This window comes from Saccostrea echinata, unplaced genomic scaffold (assembly GCF_033153115.1).
Source record: "Saccostrea echinata isolate AGI-Se365-2 ecotype Australia unplaced genomic scaffold, CSIRO_AGI_Sech_v1 ptg000075l, whole genome shotgun sequence".
Lineage (NCBI taxonomy): Eukaryota > Metazoa > Mollusca > Bivalvia > Ostreida > Ostreidae > Saccostrea > Saccostrea echinata.
In genome coordinates, this window is record NW_026889824.1 from 2,889,257 (window position 1) to 2,909,610 (window position 20,354).

At 32.4% G+C, this 20,354-nt stretch overlaps 1 protein-coding gene across 1 annotated transcript; it reads left to right on the forward strand.

Moving 5' to 3' along the window:
• Window positions 1-10,147: 10,147 nt before the first annotated feature.
• On the forward strand, window positions 10,148-16,252 carry LOC133176370 (L-threonine ammonia-lyase-like). The gene is made up of 12 exons (XM_061311495.1): window positions 10,148-10,296; window positions 10,728-10,801; window positions 10,951-10,996; window positions 11,440-11,625; window positions 13,513-13,568; window positions 13,733-13,895; window positions 14,252-14,342; window positions 14,478-14,553; window positions 14,656-14,781; window positions 15,173-15,340; window positions 15,530-15,587; window positions 16,130-16,252. Exons 1-12 carry the CDS (start codon window positions 10,180-10,182, stop codon window positions 16,226-16,228), a joined length of 1,260 nt encoding a protein of 419 aa, XP_061167479.1. The 5' UTR covers window positions 10,148-10,179; the 3' UTR covers window positions 16,229-16,252.
• The last annotated feature ends 4,102 nt before the right edge of the window (window positions 16,253-20,354 follow it).

The window sequence follows — 20,354 nt, forward strand, 5'->3', positions numbered from 1 at the left end:
TTCTTGCTTTTAATTACTTTCTTTCCGGTTACAAATATTTTGTTACAATATGTAGTAAAAGGCTTGTTAAAAATTAAAAGTTCTTTCAAATTATATCTCAAAAAAAGGACTGTCCTAAAAAAGGGGATATGCAGTAGCCGAAATTTTCTGTCAGTATTTCAGAAGGTATTGAGAATTTGTAAAATATCACAGTAACAATGTTGTTAAAACTTAAAAAAAAAAGAGCTCTTGAGATAACCAAAAGTCGGAAGACCTCACGTCAGGACAAAAAAGGAAGTCATTAATTCCCCATTTTTACACAGGTCAACGCAGACTAAAGACATCTGACTCTACGTTTTCTTGATTGGCGTACTGAGTTCTTCATAATGATGTCTCTCTATGGCGATCTCATCTTGAAAGTTGAACTGTAGACCTACTTGTCTCTTGTGACGAAATTGTCTACTTGTAATTTTGTTCGATCTAATTTTGTGCACACATTTTTTGAAAAAGGTCTTTATTGATTTTCGTGAATCTATTTACTACAGTCCAAGGATTTTAATGAGAGGTTCAGAAAAAACAGGTCTACGCAAAGAAGGAAACTACAAAGTACTACCAGTGTAGATAGAGATATCACCTAGCCATGTTAGATTTTCCTAAAAGACAAGATATTATTACGCAGTTACTCACTCTGCGTCCTGTGAAGGTTTTCATTTTTAGGGGGTATGTTGAAATTCATTCTCTCTTTCAGTTACTCTCTCTCTCTCTCTCTCTCTCTCTGCTTGATGTGAATGCCCAAGTCATTGTATTACAAGAGAATTAAATCATTTTTAGGGTTTTTGTTGAAATCCAATCTCTCTCTCTCTCTCTCTCTCTCTCTCTCTCTCTCTCTCTCTCTCTCTCTCTCTCAGTTACACTCTCCTCTTCATGTGGAGGCCTGAATCAGTGTTTAAAAAAAATCAATCATTTGAGGGATATATGTATGTTAGAATTCTCTCTCTCTCTCTCTCTCTCTCTCATTTATTCTCCTGTTTAATCTGGAGGCCTGAATCAGTGTTTTAACGGAGAATTCAATCATTTTAGGGTGTTTATTGAAATTCATTCTCTCTCTCAATTACTTTCTTTTCTTCATGTTGAGCCCTAAATATAGCTCAGATTTTGCTGACTCGGCGTTAAGCAATAATTAGTCAGTCAATCAATCCTGTGAAAGCCAGAATCATTATTTTCAAGAAGAACAAGTTCAAGTTTAGGGGGTTTGTTGAAATTCATCCTCTCTCTCAGTTACTCTCTCTTCTTCATGTGAAGGCTTGGATCATTGTTTTAAAGAAGAATTAAATCATTTTAAGGGGAGGGGTGTTGAAATTCATTTAGTATTATGATTGCATGTTCAGTGGTTATTAAATAACTATCAAAACTTAAAATCTGTCAAAGGAATGTTGGACATAGAATAGTGAATCTTTAAAAAATGAGAGATGATCAATTAAGGTTTCTAACTCATCAGCATTTGAGAAAATAAGATCGGAACCTCTTATATCAAAATTATCAATTACAATTTAGTTTTTATAACATGTTTGAAATAGTCGATGCAAATTAAATAATATTCAATTAAAAGCTGCTCTCACATTCGGCAATAAATATTATTGATGGGGCACTTTTTTGTGGTGAAAGGATATTAAGAAGAAAATTCTCAAAATGCTCAGATTTAGTTTATTAAGAAAACTGGAACTTTGGCCCTACATTGTTTAAGTAAATGAATACCCAAGTTATTTTATGATAGGAATATTCAATGTAGGTTTCAAAAAGATATTTTTCGAAAACATTTTATACATTTTTATCAAATACTGTGACCGTTCACGTTAGCTCAGTCGGTAGAGCTCTCGCTTCGTGATCGGGAGGTCAGGAGTTCGAATCTCGGCCGCGACTGACCTAAGTCGATAAAAAATGAGTAGCAACTGTTCCTTCGCCATGCACTGGGCACTTTGAAGTGAAAGTTGCGGGTCCTTCTGATGAGACCTTAAAAATCGAGGCGCCGTGTCGCGGTAGGCGTTGGGACGATAAAGATCCCTCAATGCTGAATGGCCTTAAGTGCCGAGTAAAGGTCAAAATTTGAAGCCCTTCACCGGCATATGGTGACGTCTTTAAATGAGTGAAAAAATATCGAATGGGACATATACCAACATACAATCAATCAATCAATCAAATATTGTATCAAATTCTGCAGATATATTGAAATAATCAACATAAAATTAACCTTGTTTTTAGCCTGAAATTTGCATAATTTGACCCATATCTTACAATTTACATCAATGGCCCCATATCTTTAGTTTTATTTATTTATTTAATTAATTAATTATTTATTTATTTTATTTATTTTTTTTGAAATTACGCAATACTGTAACTGTTAAACACTTAATTCATTAAAAGCTTGATAAAAGAAAATATCATATTGAGTGTTTAGATTTTTAATACCCAAAATATCACATTTCATCAGTGACAAAGGTCAATAATTATTTACGTGCATGAATTCGGATTTCTTTCGATAATATTTTTAAATTAAATTGAATTATTTGTATAAAATGAGATAATATTTTTGCCATGGTTACACCTGATAAAAAATGATTGAGGTTTATGAATAATATAAAAGATACAATTTGAGTGCAAAAAGGCAAGATTATTGCACAGTCGCTCAGTCATATGTACACTGACCCCTATTTTTTTTCTTCCAATTTTGAGTTGTACTGTATGCTTAAATATCTAAAATATACTTCTTAAAACATCTTTGATATAACCAGTGTCAGAAGTGACATACCCTAAGGTAATCTTACTAAAAGACATTCAAAATTGAAATGTACGAACCATTATAGAGTAACAGATTCTTTTGCTGTACATGTTTTGTTTTCCATAAAATCAATAATTTGTTTTTAACCCATCACAATGAGAATATTCTGAACATTTTGTCAGTAAATTAAAGCATATATTAAACTCATTTTGTTTTCTTTAAAGGATTTCTCTCTTTAGTGGAAGACATTTTTTTTCTATTTTTTTCTTTTCAAATATTATTGTGCTTTGTTCTTTGAAAGGAAGTGTTGTTTTCCTAAAAACATTTAGATGCGATAGGACATCGAAACGTTTTTGTTTATTTAACTATTTATTTATTTTTTTGGTTTTGATTTAATTCTCTACTTGTTCGGGAATTTCGGAAATTAAGTGATTTTCGAGAGTATATTTTTCCGACCCCCATCCCTCTCTCTCTCCCAGACCATTTAACACAAGAACGAATTTATTTTTAGCCATGAAAAAGCAACTATTGTAGATGTAGATTACGAAGTTGATTTCAACGGGAAATATCAATCCTAAGGCATGCAACGGCCTGAAATAAGTCTTAGCCAAAATTGCGGCTTCTTTCCATTTTTTAAGATATTGTAACTTATAAATATACAAAACATCAATTTGAAAATCAAAAACTTAAATTTGAGCTGAAAAAAAAATGAGAAAACAAAATTGGCAATATTCAAAAGTCTTATGGAAATGGGGCACCACGAAATAGCTCGGAGTCGTTTGAGGAGCATCTGCAACAGTTCCAGTTACAATTAGTATTAGTTCATAATAAAATTAAAAAAAAAAAAAAAACCACAAAAAAAAACCACAAAAAAACAAGTAATCTGCTTTATTAACCGGTTACTAGGTCGGAGAAACCGGTCCCAAACAATTCCGATTTCCATACCTATATAATATATCTTTGTTAAATAAAGGAATAGTTTCCTAGGATGACGTGCATGGTTCATTCTGATTTCTTAGTTCTGAGTTATATAGTAACTGATCATGAGTTTTGTGCCTGCTTGTAGTGTCATGTAGAGCATGTATACTCTTTTGGTGTTATAAAGGTCATTTTCTCAAAATTTCTTACTCTGTTTCTAGGGATGTCACCTCGATTATCGTTGGTCCAAATCGACTATCGACTTATTTTTTTTTTTTTACTTTTCCTCGTTGAAAATGTGCTTCTTTAATTTATGATGAAATTGTGTTCTGTGTCTTTGTAAACATATCATTTTAAAGGATTTAAGGTTGACATCCGTCAAATTAGTCAAAATCGAAATCAAAGATCATTGCAGAAAACCACGGAGAAGAGCCTGAAAAATGTTTATGCTACTACAAACATAATTATAACAGATTTTCTGCCTCGATCTTAATGCTGAAAATGGAGAGCACTTGAAAACGTTATGGATTATACTTTCAAATTTTAAAAAATCTGACTCGCATAACCGCGTAATGTACGCAATTTACTGATGTTTCATATCAATTCATTCCGTTAATGTTTTGGTTGTTCATATAACTTTGTTTACACAACTGCTTCTTCAATAATAAAAATCCAACTCTGTAATATTCTTATATATCTTGTGATTGGTCATCAGAAGAAAATTATTTTCATAAATATCATACTGATTCTACACAAAAGTACTCTAAAGATGATATTAAAGGGATCCAAGGGTTCCTCGTTTATAACATTTATGAAGCCTTCAGAGACTATTTCTTCCAACAAACTGTTGGATTGCCAATGGGACCTTATCGCGCTCCGTTATTAGAGGACTCGTTTTTATATTCCTATGAAGCAGAATTTATTCAAAACTTTCTACATGAGAGGAAATCACTTGCCGTGGTCTTCAATTTGACATTCAGATTTATCTACGAATTTATGAATTAACAATGGTTCATTCCATTCATATGTCGACTCGATTTAAACCAGGGAAGTCCAAATAAAAGACATAGTCTGCCACATCTATTTAAATATTTTACTGATTATAGACAATAAGGGCAAATGACCAACTTAATTGTATAACAAACGCGATGACTTCAACTGTCCTATTATCTTTCCCTTTTTATGTAGTAATATTCCGTTATCACCTACATATGATGTTCAAACCTATTTGATACTCAGGCCCATGCTCTGAGTATGATCAATTTTTGAACACAGGCAAGCTACTGAAAGAGAAGTCGATTTTACAGGATTTAGCAACCTCATTTAATGTCGGCATTTCGTATATTCTATAGTCACTATAATGACCTTACTAACTAATATAATCTATTATTGTGTCTTACATGTATGGGGTATGTTAAGGAGCAACATCGAAATATTCTAACTTGCCTATACAATATGACGTCATATTAAGCTATACGATGAAAACTTTAGAGATTAGGATTTATTACTACTTATATTGAGAGATTCATTTCATAAACTAAGACGTGGCATTTTTGGATGGTGTAAATAAGTATTTGTCTCGAGGATTAAATACTTAACTCATGACGTCAAAAATGAAACGGAACGAGAATGCATGTAAACACATATATGAAATGGGAGTTAAAAAGCATATAAATTAAGTATCACATGTGATTCACAAGGACTTAAATTTAAGAATAAGGTATGCTGATATATTATTATTATTATTTTTCTTATTATAAAGAGGGAGACGTAAGGATCAATTTCTTACTTCGCAACTCTAGAGCAGACGCTCTAACCGCTGCACCATGCGGGCGATTGATGACGTCGTAGTTGAGTACTTCTTTTAGCATAAGACTCGATTCAATGGATAATTAAACGTTATGTTGTATTTGTGGCTTTTCTGGTCTATTTGTGTTACATTTTACAAAAAGTGTGAATTTCCCTTATAATGATCTGATTGCTGCCTTAACATACATGCGTAGCCTCGAGTAATTAAAGAGGACAAGAGAAACTATTTGAAAAGCTTATTTAGATAACATATGCAGTAAAACAATGAATTTTTTAAATGAAATAAATTAAGTTCAAATAATAAAATTTTAATTCGAAAATACTAAGTTTATGATGGTAGCGTAGAGTAAATATTGTACATGTTGAAAAAAAAATTGACATTGATAAAAATTGTCTTATTTGAGTACTTGACTATCGTTTAACTAAGTCATTCGAATATTCGACTTATCTGTCCGAGTAAAATTGATAAGGCTAATTTTAGACCTTTGCTCGGCACTCAGGGCCATTCAGCAGTTAGGGGGTTTTTTATCGTGCCAACGTCTGCTGTGACACGGGGCCTCGGTTTTTAAGGTCTCATCCGAAGGACCTGCAACATTCACTTCAAAGTGTAGAGCGCTTGGCGAAGGAACAGCTGCTACCTTAGGTAAGTCGAGTCCGAGATTCGAAATCACGACCTTCCGATCACGGAGCGAGCGCTCTACCGACTGAGCTACCTTGACGGTATCTGAGGTTGATATTGATGTTTTATGAGTTATTCAGTGGCAGTATTTATGTAGTCTTTGGATGACAGGTCTACCAACAATCTTTTTGAAATAATAAAGTTTCTAGCTCTGGCACTCCATTCTACATTAAGATATATCTACGATGGCTTATCAATAAATAAATAAAGAAATATCCATTTTTATCCATATGTTGATGCGGTATATCCCACAAAGCTTTCTCTCTCTCTCTCTCTCTCTCTCTCTCTCTCCAAAACATTTTAAAAGAATATTTAAGTACTAATATGCGTAAAAGATAATTGAAAATATCATTGCCACCGACAATTTGTGCATTAATAACAATAGTGTAAGATACATCACCACCTATTCTGGAGGGGGAAAGAGGGTTTCACAAATTGTCGCCGGTGTCAAAAAGAACGGGTTGATGATAAAATTTGCGATAAAGGTAAGATTTTTTCCAATGAACAATATACATAGAGCGTTAAAAAGTGCCGTTACAACTCTCATCCACCACCTCCCCCAGTTCTAGATCTGCATATACTTTTGCTGTATCCTTCAATATGTCAAAATTTGATCGGGGTTGTTTTATTGTATATGGATTCCCCTCTCTCCAATCAAGAAAATTTTCTGGATCCGATTGGATTTAGACTAAAAGGACCAACTACATGTAACAACTGAACTGTATGACAAACGAGATGGCTTAAGCTTTTCCATCGTCAATTTTTTTTGTTTGTGTAATAATATCCCGTTGTTACCTGCACATGGTGTTTGTGTCTCCAAACTTACTTTATACTCAAAAGCATGCTCTGGTCAGTTTTTAAACAGAGACAGCTACTGACAAATAAGTTGATGTCAGGGATTTCAACAACCTCGTTTAAAGTCAGCATTTCGTAAATTCTATGGTCGTTATAATGACTTGTTTGCTAATACAACCTATCGTTGAGTCGTATTTTGACTGATGTATCATATACCAATTGTTAGGTCTTTGTTATATACTGAATTTGGCTACAGATTAATCCGTGTACCTGATCAATACAAAGGGCTCACGGCGGTGTAAGCGTTCGACAGGGAATGTTTACACCTACTCAGCACCTGATCTTATTTCTGGAAGCTCTAGGTGTCCGCGTATTGTACTCTATTGATCAATAATTTGTATTTTTATAGTTTGTTTTTTTATTGTACGATGTTCATTAACTTCACCTATTCCATTAAGTATTTTTTCTGAGTTTAAGATATAGCTTTCTTGTCTTTTTATTGTTATTTTTTGTTTGGTTTAGCTTTTATGATGCATTGTTTCTATCAGACTGATATTTTCATGTCAAACGCTATGCAAATAATGCTATGATAATGACTTTATACAAGAAGTGATATCTTAAAATACAGTAGTATTATCTGCGTGTAATTGGCGAAAAATAATGACTTTTTAAAAGTCTTATTCAAAGTGGTATGCATGTTAAATTACCAAAAGAACATATTTTTCTGCGCCATGTTAAAAATATTGACACTTTTTCATCCTGTTTTGCCTGAAACCGAGTCAAAATATTTCTCTATGTAATTTAATAGAATAATATTGAAAATTTTATCTTGAAACAACATTTCTTTTTGGTATTTGGCTCATCCAAAACAATCTCTGTGTTCAATTACCAATAGAACATTTTCTCGATCTTCGCCATTTCAAAACTATCGACATATTTTCATCCTGTCTTGCCTAAATCAAGTTAAAATACTTTTTTTTTTAAATTCAATAATATTGAAAAAAGGTTGATTGAGACAAGAAGGATGTTTTATAAGTAGATTTATTTGCAGGGAATTATGACATATTTCAGGGAATATGCAATAAAACCAGGGGATATATATTTCGTGCATGTTTTATGTTTTCGGGCGATTTTAAAACATTTACAAACCTGCAACCTTTGTGTCTTGAGAAATTGTATCTGTTTTTCAGAGCAACTGGCGTCATTTTGAACGTCATTTTTGTAATTTTTATAACGTTATGCATATATTTTCTTAATCATTGATTGCCTATATCTCAGTAATTAATATGGATATTTGAATCAAACTTCATATATTACTATAAATAATTTGCTGTAAACTATCATAATCCGTTGAAAAGTATATTTTAATAATTTCTGACTGAAGGGCGGCTTAAATATAACCACTTATTCATGAAAAACTTGAAAAGACAACAAAATATTTAATCATTTAGACATTGCTAATGAATAGAAAAAAAGAATCATAAGCAAATTATATGCTCCATCTTTCCGCTTAGAAAGAATAGAATAGAAGTTAATGTTTATGTATACTTTATGGCATCTTACAAGAAATTAAAAAGCCACGCTGTCTAAATGGCTGAGAAAACATTTTATTTCCGGTGCCATTTTTATTGAACGTTTGAATAAATTGTTCTTGTTTCTAAGAATCTATCTCTCTTAGAAAAGCAACACTCATATCAGAGGATGATACAAGCGTAATAACTCTCACACTGGAGTTAGTAAAGTTTTCAAAATTTCTATACGTTAAATTTCTATATTACAACAATATAGATAATTCCTAATAATTTAATTTTGTTTGTATTCTAGCCTCTGATTGGTTAATATCCAAAAAGGAACACAAATTATTTCTCTATAACCTGGTTTGGTATGGGGACACACACCCCTGACAACCAGCTGAATCATCGGGTTCCGAATCCTCTGTATCCATACAATCCTCTCATTTCCAGTCCTCGGGATTCATGGAAAATTCCAGATTTAATAAAATTTAATGTACCTTTTAACTTCAAACAATAATTCGATCTTACCACATGTAAACAAACAAATAACAGGGCTGCGAGCCTATGCATCAGTTTTTACCTCCCCTCGCTTCCCATCACTTCCGTAACTTCCGATACTATGGTTGGATTATTGAGCGGCAAATTTGAACATATAAAAAGCAACGAAATTTTACACCCATAGTAATATTTCCTCCTCAAAAGTACTATTTTCGCAGCATGTTAAGGCTTCCCGAAGCTTTCAAATGCGCTCAAAGCATAATATTGCATTGCGAGGTCGGTTTTGGTTTTAATTTATAATTACTGTACTTTAGTAGTTTCAATTTATATAGAGGGTTCCCTCGGCTATATATAAACATATTTGTTATGACATCTTATGACTTTGTTGATCACTTGACGGTCATTTACAATTTTTAGAAGTGTTTCACATAAATCGCTTCGGCGCAGCTGATTAAGACAATAATTATTAACATTTTGTATCATAAATATACTCATCGTATCCTTTGTATCCGAAATGTGCTTGGGAAAAGTCATCGTTTTACTTGGGTACAAAATATTTCGTGAGAAATTCAACTTACCTACAAATTTGTGGGTATATTCCACACAATATCGTAATCTGTATTAAAACAAAGCCATCACACATTTTTCCCAAGCAAGATTCGGTTAAAGAACAACCTCTTCTTACAGATTTCCCCAAGAAAACTCAGATTAATCTTCATTATTCACATGCGCCAGACTCATTTATACATACAAAATAAATTCTACCTCCAACCACGGGTATAAAACAGAGTACATTTCAAAAGTATATTTTTCGTAAGCATTTTGCACATGCTGAATTTCAACCAAGGTTACGTAAACGATGTATTTTTAAAATATTCTGACATATAAGACTTAAAAAACCTTTAACGACCAGTAGATTTTGCAATAGCTATCTAGCATTTTACATGCAGTTTGAAATAAAGTGTAAAGTTCATGACACTCTCCCCGTCATAACAACTCAAGTTGGAAGTGACTTGACGTCATTTTCCATATGACGTCATATTTTGGTAGTTCCGAGAAGTGAAGGCACAGAGTGCACTCTGATATTCTATGGAAAGCCTTAACCTACCTGCGTTCTTTAATTTTAATTTTTTTTTAACTTTAATTTTTCTTTAATTTTTAGAAATCAGAGTAGAAAGCTTGGAGTGATTCAAAGGGTAAAATATCAAACGATGGATCAGGAAATTTTAGACCCTTTCTGTGACCCAGACAACCCCAAAAAAGTAACGTTCAAGGAAGTCGAGGCAGCTTCAGCTATAATTAAAGATGACCTCCTGAGCCCTTGTGTTGTAAGACATACCTATCCTATTCTATATACAGTCGAGCTTCGTTCACCCAAACACATTTCTTTCTTTTCTATAAATGGAAAACAAATCTTCCGTTTCCCAAAGATGAGGTGTCTGGATTAACAAAGCTCTACTGTTTCATTGATTTCTCTCTCTCTCTCTCTCTCTCTCTCTCTCTCTCTCTCTCTCTCTCTCTCTCTCTCTCTGTGTGTGTGTGTGGCAATATTTTGTTTGCATATTTATGGTTCGTATTCTATTTCAAATATGTATATTTTTTATCTATTGTGCATTCTTTCGATATATTATTGCTTTCAGGTCTGAAAATTAAGAAAAATGCTTCAAAGGATATTTATCTTCTACTTCTGAAGGAAGTATAATATCTTAATCATCTAATACTTTGGCATATAACCAATTTTTTTATATATATTTTTTAGAAATCTAGAATGTCTGAAATACTGAATTTGAAAGAAGTTTACTTCAAGAAGGAATTTCAACAGCGTACAGGGAGGTAAACTCTGTTTTTAGTGCACTTGCACTGTACACTTATATTTTGATACTCACATTGCAATTTCAGACTTTATTATGAATACGAGAATTTTCTTTAAGGATGTTCTGATAATTTATTTCAATATTCAGATCATTTTTTTTCTGTTTTAGTTTCAAAGAAAGAGGAGCAAGATATTCTCTTATGAAGCTAACTGAAGTAAAGCAACATTTTCTTGCATATCTATGCAATGTTTAGATAAAGATAGTTTCCCTTTGCACGATCTATGAAGTGCAAATGACATATTAATTTATATTCATTTGTGTTTTATAAATAAAAACTCTTAAAATGGACTGCAGTATAATACATAAATGTTAAATTAAATTACTGCAAATATTGTTAAACATTTTTATTTTCAATTTTCTACAAGTAAATGTTTTGTTCTCTTTTTTTTAGTTATTCATTTTTTATTTGTTAATTGTTTTTTTGGACAAACTTATTTGCAGTAAATCATGATGTGCAAAGGATTCGTTACATGTATAAAAATTTTATCGGTTTAGTTTCCAAAAGGATTTAAAACTAAGAGGGAATGTACATCTCTTGTTTGCTGTAATCTCATTATAGGCCTATTTGCTCTAACTCTGTTTTACTATATACCACAGGAGCAGCAGAAGAAAGGAGTTATAGCGGCCAGTGCCGGTAACCATGCCTTGGCTCTGGCCTACCATGGCTATTGTTTGAACATCCCAGTGACCGTGATCATGCCAACCATCGCACCAATGATGAAAGTACAAGCATGCAAACGTTACAAAGCTACGGTCAGAATTGAAGGCCATGATATTTCAGAGGTCAGTTAACACTTAATAGAATCTGAAAGTTGTGAGGAAACGGTGGCAATCTATGTCACTATCCGGAAGGATAGGATCTTATTATGTTGTTGTTGCTGTCATTTGCAAATAATAATTCCTTATTGATGTTACAAAGGAAAATTAAAAATGAAAAAGTTTAGAAATGGTTATATATCATGATTAATTGATGTTATTACTTCCATACTTTTTTATACTTCATCAGATATTTATTTGTTGAATTGACTTTTAGAGATTACAAGAAGTGCTTCCTAGCATGGGAGTGTTTGAAGTATAATTTAAAGCAACTCTTAAGAGTTTCTGACTGAATGCAGTCCTACGAAATAAAATGAAATTTGGTTGTCAGTTTTGTTTTGAATATATGCTATTATATTTTTTCCGGCACTTCACATTTATCATTTTACACATTTTATAGACGTCATGAGAATGTAGATCTAAAGTATCATAAACTGTATATGGAGAACTTCCTTTGCTTTGCTTTGCTTCTTTACAAGACTTCATTTATACTTGCCAATAAAGTCCTTAAACTATAGTTGATTGTGTTCTTCAAATCCAAAATCTGAGGATGAATAATTCATTGAACTGAATAAGATTGATAAGGAAACAACATTTATAACTGGTTTATTAATCATCCTTTAATGTACATATTATTAGATGTTAGAAAGACCGATGAAAAAAAAAGTCCAGGTGTTATTTTTCGACGACGAAAAATGATCCACGTTCATTACTGTATCTGAAATATGGAGATAACGAACAGTATTCAAGCTCATAAGCCAATTCAAACTAGGACAGAACAAACACGGACTAAATCTCAGAGGTGGGACCAGGTGCCATGGAGGAGTGAGCAAAATAATGTCGATTATAAAAATGGGCACCAGTGTTCGTACAAAAACGTTCCATCACCATCAATATATGCAAACTCTAGATGTACTTTGTCCGATGTTATATATTTGATCTAGAAAGTTATAAGATGAATTTCTGTTTTGTTTTAAATTTCAAACTATCAAACCAACCTGCAGGAAAGAAGTTCTCTACTCATTTTCTTTTTTAACATCTCGATAAATGAAAGTATTACGATTCTTCGTTCAATTCTTGTTTACTCTTAGCTAAAGGCGTTTTGTTTGGATAAATTTTAGGGTCATTGATTATTACTTAAAGTCATAGTGATTTTAATTCTTAACCTGTATGTACTATTTACAATAAAATAACACTGGAAATGTATGCATCAAATACATGTACATACTTACATTTATAAGACTTCTTCATCCAGTTTAACTAACTAGGATGTACCTGTTATTAATCAGGATTTTAAACAACACAAAGCAATATAGATGGTGTTTCATGATTTGGTATTCCCCTATCTTATTACAAATAAAAATGTAATTTAAAGTAGCTTTCAGTGATGTTTTCTGCTGATTGGTTCAAGAAAAAGAAAGGAAAAACATACTAGATAAAAAAAGCGGACACAGGTCCTAAGACCATAAGAGGAGAACAGACTTAAGCCAAAATTTCAAACTAATGTTTCTTTTGAAATAATCCTGATAATCTAACAAGATTTGCATCATGTGTCTATATTTAGAAATAATCCAAACCTGGAAATCTAAAAACATATATGTATATAATAAAAACCAGAGATATTAATTTTCAAAGTTTTGAAATAAGTTTGTTCTCAATTTATGATCTTAAGGCCAGGAAAAAATGTCGCTTCAATAGAGTTAGCATGTAATTAGCATTGTATTTACATCAGTGATTTCATTTCATTTAAAAATTTGTATTTTAGGATATAAATTGTTCTTGGATTTGCCGCACTAATTTGGCACTTTATCCCCAAAAAAATTGGCACTTATTTCATTTTTTGTTTTCTCTCAGTCAAAAAGGTATGCACAGAAACTTGGTGAGGAAAAGGGATTAGTTTACATAAATGGGTATGGTTCATAATATTGAATTTTTCAATTAATTATAGTAATAATAATAATAAAAAAAATAATAATAATGCATAAGTAAAAGATCGATAAAAATAATAATCCTAAATTAAATTTTCATTGTTCGCTAGCTTGTGTACATCTTACGCATCTCTTGTTTTAACTAGCTATGACCATCCTCATATCATAGCCGGACAGGGAACAATGGCGTTGGAGATCGTGAAACAAGTCCCTGATTTGGAGGCGGTCGTTATACCTGTTGGCGGGGGAGGACTGATTGCGGGGGCTGCAGTGGCTTTGAAGCACCTCAAACCAGACGTCCAGATTATTGTATGGATGCCATTTAATCAACTTTACTATACTGTACTGTACTGTACAGTACTATACTATACTGTATAGTACTATACTATACTGTACTGTACTATACTGTACTGTTCTGTACTATACTGTACTGTACTATACTGTACTGTATTGTTCTGTACTGTACTATACTGTACTTTACTGTACTATACTGTATATAATGTACTATACTGTACTATACTAAACTATATTATACTAAGATAGATAATACTATAGATAAGAACAAGATGGGATGCAATTTGTTTTCCATTTAAATTGACACAAAAATTGTGACTGATGTGAGATGAAAGAATTTACATCAAATTATAGTATTGGCAATTATTTAGGGTGTCGAAGCGGAGAGATGTCCCAGTTTCTCAAAAGCAAGAGAGAAAGGAAAACCAACAAAAGTTGAAGTAATCTCCTCTATCGCTGATGGTAAGAAGTTCGTGATGTTGCTTATTTCATTAAAAAATTATCAATTATCAATTTTATTATGATCAATTTCATACAATTAACAGAAGCCTTAATTGCTTTGCACTATAAAATCACTGACCAGATCATTGTTATAAGGTTTAGCTGTGCCAACAGTTGGAGTGAATGCATTTGCAACAGCCAATGAATTGATTGATAAAATGATTACAGTTAAGTAAGTATACATATAAGATTTTAATCTTAAACTAAAATGACTAAAACTACTAGAAATAATATCAGATAGATTTTAAAAGAGTAAATTAAATTTAATTTCTAGGGAGGAGAATATAGATCTAGCAATTCTGCGTCTGATTGAGATCGAGAAAGCTATTGTTGAAGGAGCAGGTGCTGCAGGATTGGCCGCCATTATAGAGGGGTTACTTCCGGAACTGGCTGATAAAAAGTCTGATCATTAAAATAATTTTAAAAAGTGTTGCTGAAAACCAGTTTTTAATATCGCATGACAAACATCTACGAATTTCGCGATTTTGCGTGTCTCTATCGTTTCTCGCAATTGTCTCTTTCATTGTGTATTTATGTAGAATATTACCTAAGTCAAGAAAATTAGTCGTCGTTGATAGATTCCGAGCTGAAGTATTGCGATTAAAAGTTGTCGCGAATTATAGCTGATTTACAGTCACTGTATTATTTTTTTTAATTGATATTTTGTATGCAGTGGTATTCAAATGCAGAATTAATCATTTGAAAGTATATGCCCAAAATTTGGACTAGCTAAATATATAGATGAATATATCTTACAATGGTTAAGTGAATACTTCAATTACATCAAATAGGGTGGTCGTGGTACTGTGTGGTGGAAACATTGACACTCCAGTCCTGGGTCGTGTGATAGAACGTGGGCTGGCTTCTGATGGACGTTTTGTTAGATTTAAGGTGACTGTGACAGACCGTCCTGGAGGGATAACTTATCTAATCAATCTATTGTCAGACCTAGGAGTCGGGTAAATATACAAACTGCCATTAAGTCATTTATGTACTGTGAATGGAATAAGATATAATATATAAAGCAAGGGAGTGTCAGAATTTTTACAGTGTTTGAAATCAGTTATATAATCTATATCTGAGTTATCCCAAGTCATCTATTATCAGGAAAATTTGATATAATTTCCCATATTCTTATTTATTTGCAGCATCCATGACATATTTCATGAAAGAGCATGGCTGAAATCAGATGTATTTTCAGTACAGGTAATTAAGATAAGGCTTAAGTATATTGCCCTCAGCTTTACTTTTACGGGACGAGGGTAATTTCACACAGAAGTCAAAAATGTATGTTATGTTTCTTTTGTTTTTGGTCTGCTTGTTTAACGTCCCTTTGAGAATTTTTCACTCATATGGAGACGCCACCACTTGCCGGTGGAGAGCATCAAATTTTGACATGTGCTCGGTATTTACTGCCTTTGAGCAGTAAGGGATCTTCTTCGTGCCAGCACCTAGTGCGAAACATGACCTCAGTTTATACGGTCTCATCCGATTAATGACCGGTCGTCCACAACACAGAGTGGATTCGAACCCGTGAGGTAAGGATCAACTCCTTACTTCCCGACTCTAGAGCAGACGCTCTAAATACTGCAATACCCCGAGCGACGAGGTAAAAATTTATAATGTATTAAGTTTTGTTTTGATCTTTCACAAAATTTGTTTCATGTTTTATATATAAACAAAAATATATATATAATAAATTTATACTTGGCAAACTGTATATCAAAGTTTAAAAAATGATTTTGCAGGTGAAGTGTGTTGTAGAGACGAGGGATACAGCTCACTCACAGGAACTAAAAGCAGCTCTCGAAGAAAAATACAAAAATGTGGAGTGGCCACAGATGTAGGACTGATAACGCACGTGACAGTTTTGATTGCTGTAAATGCACTGTTTAGACTCTGTTTATGCACATGATGCTTGTGTTTGTACGTAAAATGATTGAAAATCTGAATTTTGATTGAAACTTTGCACAGTGATTGTACATACTTAAGAAAGATGAGCCGCCTATTTTCACCGGCATTTGTCTCTCTCGGTGCAAATTGAAACGTCATGTTCCATATCAATTTGGGTTTTCTTTCTTCTTTATAAAGTTCCGGTACTAGTAAACATATTTTTTTTATTACTGCAATATATGTGCTTTATGTGTCATCTTTTAAATAATTTTTGGTGAACATTTTTGATTTGGAATTAACTTGTAATGTTATTTGTAGTTAATAGCTAGTTATGTAGGATTTTTATTATTGTAGTTTGTGAGTGATGTTGAAAAGCTGCGCTTTATTAAAGAAAACATATTTATATCTTGTCTTATTTCTTGCTCATAAAGTTTGTTATTGGAATTTCCACATGCTCAATGGATAAAGGTACACTGTTTGTTGACGTAGAGTTACACTTAAGGGCACATGCTACAAACAATTAATTGCAATTGGAAGCATGGTCTGGTAAACATTTGTTGGACCAATTTTGTTTGTAGATAATGCAAATATCAAATTTCTTATGTAAACTTTCTAGCATGTTTAAAATTCTAATTATCTCTCATCACTCTTATAAATCCAAACAGTTTTTTTTTTCACTTTATAGACATTATTTAGAAACAATTAATGATCAATTGGAATTTATGCACAAAACGTGTTTTCATTTTACTAATTTAAACAAAATATGTAGTTAATATGTTTATGATATTTGAGAAAGGTTTGCTGGTAACATCTGTCCTTAAGGGAGCTCTAAACACTAATGAAAAATGCTTTTTGGACTTTGAGAAAAATATATCATATATACGTGTACATATTCAGTATATCTAGTTCATATTCAGCATAGGGTACCTTTCTTATTTTTGCAGAAAAAATGTTCCAAGTCAATGAACTATTTGTGAACAGAAATCACGGTTGTTTACTTGCATCGGGAAAATTAATGGAAATAATGTATTCAAATACTTAATCTTGGTCTAACATAACATTAAGAATACTTCAATTCATAAGAAATTGTGTCATTAACTGTAGATTCCCATTTATTCTATTTTTCTCCTAAGGGCAGATCACTCTAACTCAATAAAACTACCCTACAAATAGAACTCTTTGGTGTGCAGTGTTTAAAGCTTCCTTGATTAAGGTTAAGATCTACATGTATACATAAAAGGAACCTTTAGTTTTCTCAAATTTGAGAAACGAATTCTATTAAATGTTCCTTTACAAATATAGCTTGGTAAAATAAGGTGTATCGGGACATTTTAGGTAAACTCATCCGAAAAACATATTTTAAACTGCCATTTGCAATGACAAAATGCAGGAAGTGGGTATAAATATGGTAGTTTTTTTTCCATCTCAGACTAAGGAAATGTATTAATATTGCATACAGTCTCTCGGAAAACGTTTTTTCATATCTTCTTGACCTCTTCTTTTCAAATGATATTAAACTGATTAAAGGTATCGGGGCTAATTTTGGCATGATTTCAAAAAGAATTCTATGAAAACGCTTCATTTTCTACATAATTCTGTTATAGCAGTAAAGTACGGAAATTAGATAATGTCGTCATAATAAATCTAGCACCAAAAACAGTCTAAACTCACTTACTAGACCTTGACCTTAAATCTGCTCGCTTTAATTTTAAAAAGGACGTCATTTATTCATTTCTAATTACAAATTATAAATTCATACATTTACATGAAATGACATGGAATTTTAAAAGTTTGTGATAACCTAGTAGTAGTATAGCGTCTGTAGTAAAACTGGGTATACAGAGTGGCTATTGTTTGAAAGAACAATTAGGAGAACAATGGAGCGCCTTCAGTGATTACCTTCCCAAACGAAGAACTGGAAAATCCAGTGATGTCAATACGTGAGAGACAATAAAGAGGACAACACAAGAAGGGCATTTGTGGTCTTAAGGCAGGTTGTGGTCTTAAGGCAGGTCGCAGGTCTGCTTTTATCATCAATTTTGGTACACAATTTCGACAATTCGAGCGGTTAATGTTTTGTGCACATTTGATTATGACGTCAGTTTCGTCACAGAGGCGACGTTGCGTTACTTCCCGTCTAATTCTCTGAATTTTACTTTAAATGGCAATAGTACGTACGGAACATAGATTTAAGTGGTCGCGGGTTTACAATTAAAAAATCTTACGAGAAAACATATCCTGAAAATTTGATATAATGTTCCTTATAATTTGCGGCATATTATCTGAATTTTTTATTAAACTTGCCTACGTGGTTTTAATTTAATGCTATATAACTGTAAACGCGGTATAGTTTTCGGTACTATTTTTACGCTTTACTATAGAAATATATAGGAAAATAATGTTTTAAAAACAATTTTATCGAAAGAGTTGCGTTTAAGGCGTTATTTATGACTAAAACGTCATATATTGAACGTAATCGGGTTTACATATAAGTATCTTTATATTTGGATCTAAAAGGTGACATAGATGCACACTGTAATTTTATTCAGCATTTCGCGGAAACGTATTAGGAAGAACAGCAACTTACATGTATCTACTCTAGTATTGTGAAATTCATATTCTGCCCACGATGTCAGAATGAACGGTATATTGATATAAACATTCTTCGTGCATAAGAATTAAATATGCAGCGACAACACTGCGATTGATGATATATTAACTCAAGTAATGTTAGGATGTTCAAGTTAATTATTAAGTTTTAAAGTATAACACGCGAATTTTATCACTTCATTCGAAATCGGTAAAGAAAAAAAACACCTCACTATTGAGGAAAGGGGGGGGGGTGTTACAGGTGTAAAGTGACCCCCGTAGAATATTGACCGGGGGTCATTTTTCTCCGTGTGGGTTGTAGAAAAATGACCACGTAGAATAATGACCCCGTGTCTTTTTTTTTTATACACAAAACTGGTTTTGGTAGGAATATTCTTGTTAGGCAAATACGTAGAGGTAAAATCATGCAGCCTAAAAACTTTAAAGTTTAAGTAACAAAATGTTACACTATACCTTACATGTACATCAATAATACAAGATGTTTTATCCCATTAAAGGAAAACAAATAACTATAGACTATTTTGCTGTTCGATGACTATAAGAGCAAAAATACACGCGTACTTAGATTTGTTTTATCAAATTAAAAAAAAAAAGTTTCTAGAGTCGTCATCAAAAAAAACAAGATTATTTACTTAGCTGTTGTCAGAGAGAGAAAAACTTGTATATGAATAAAAATGCATTGTTTCTGTGTATAATTGTAATGATCCTTTTTAAATTTTACTCTGAGTAAATGATGTAAAAAAAAAAGGAATGAAAATAATTTTTTTTTTCAGAAGTTACAAGAAAGATTGATGTTTTCGAACCCTACCCAAATAAATCTGCGTGAAAAAAAATGGACATAAAAAAATTGATTAATTAATAAAAGAGGTGTTTGGTATACTAAGAATTGACACAAGTTTATACACAGTAGTACGTATTTCCCCTTTCTAGTTACATGTAATAATCTTTACCAATAGAAAAAAAAACGAATGTTGCATTATGAAAGAGCTTCTCTACCTAATTTACATATTATTTTTTTCCCTAAGTATGATTGGCAATATTAGCACAATTGGAGTTGTGTTTTCAAGACTACATAGAACTGTGCCAGAAACAAATGTAGCACATATTGTGTTCGAATCAAGTATGTGATTCGTGTCAGCGTATTTATAGTGGTAAGTTTTGAGGGAGTGGGTAACGAGGATGTAACCCACTCTTTAAATAGTAGCATATAGGAAAAAAAATCTGGCCATGTCTTTCTATACACAAATTAAGCGATCTTGCTGTGTGATACGAGGTTTCAAAAATATAAGAGTTTTTAGGATAAAAGTAAACAAAAATCCTTTTTTCTTATATCAAAAATCCTACTTATAAGGAGTTAAATAATGCATATGTGCATGATTATGTAGATTATACATGTATCTATATAATAATCAAGGAAGGGGAGTATATTGCCAGTATTTCTATCACAATCGAAGGGCACTCCTAACAAAA

What these genes read in the sequence shown, in the direction of transcription:
- LOC133176370 (XM_061311495.1), top strand. Translation starts at nt 10,180, where the DNA reads ATGGATCAGGAAATTTTAGACCCTTTCTGTGACCCAGACAACCCCAAA. An exon ending in GATAAAATGATTACAGTTAA is followed by an intron (nt 14,554 to 14,655) that starts GTAAGTATACAT and finishes TTTAATTTCTAG; the next exon opens with GGAGGAGAATATAGATCTAG. An exon ending in CCGGAACTGGCTGATAAAAA is followed by an intron (nt 14,782 to 15,172) that starts GTCTGATCATTA and finishes TACATCAAATAG; the next exon opens with GGTGGTCGTGGTACTGTGTG.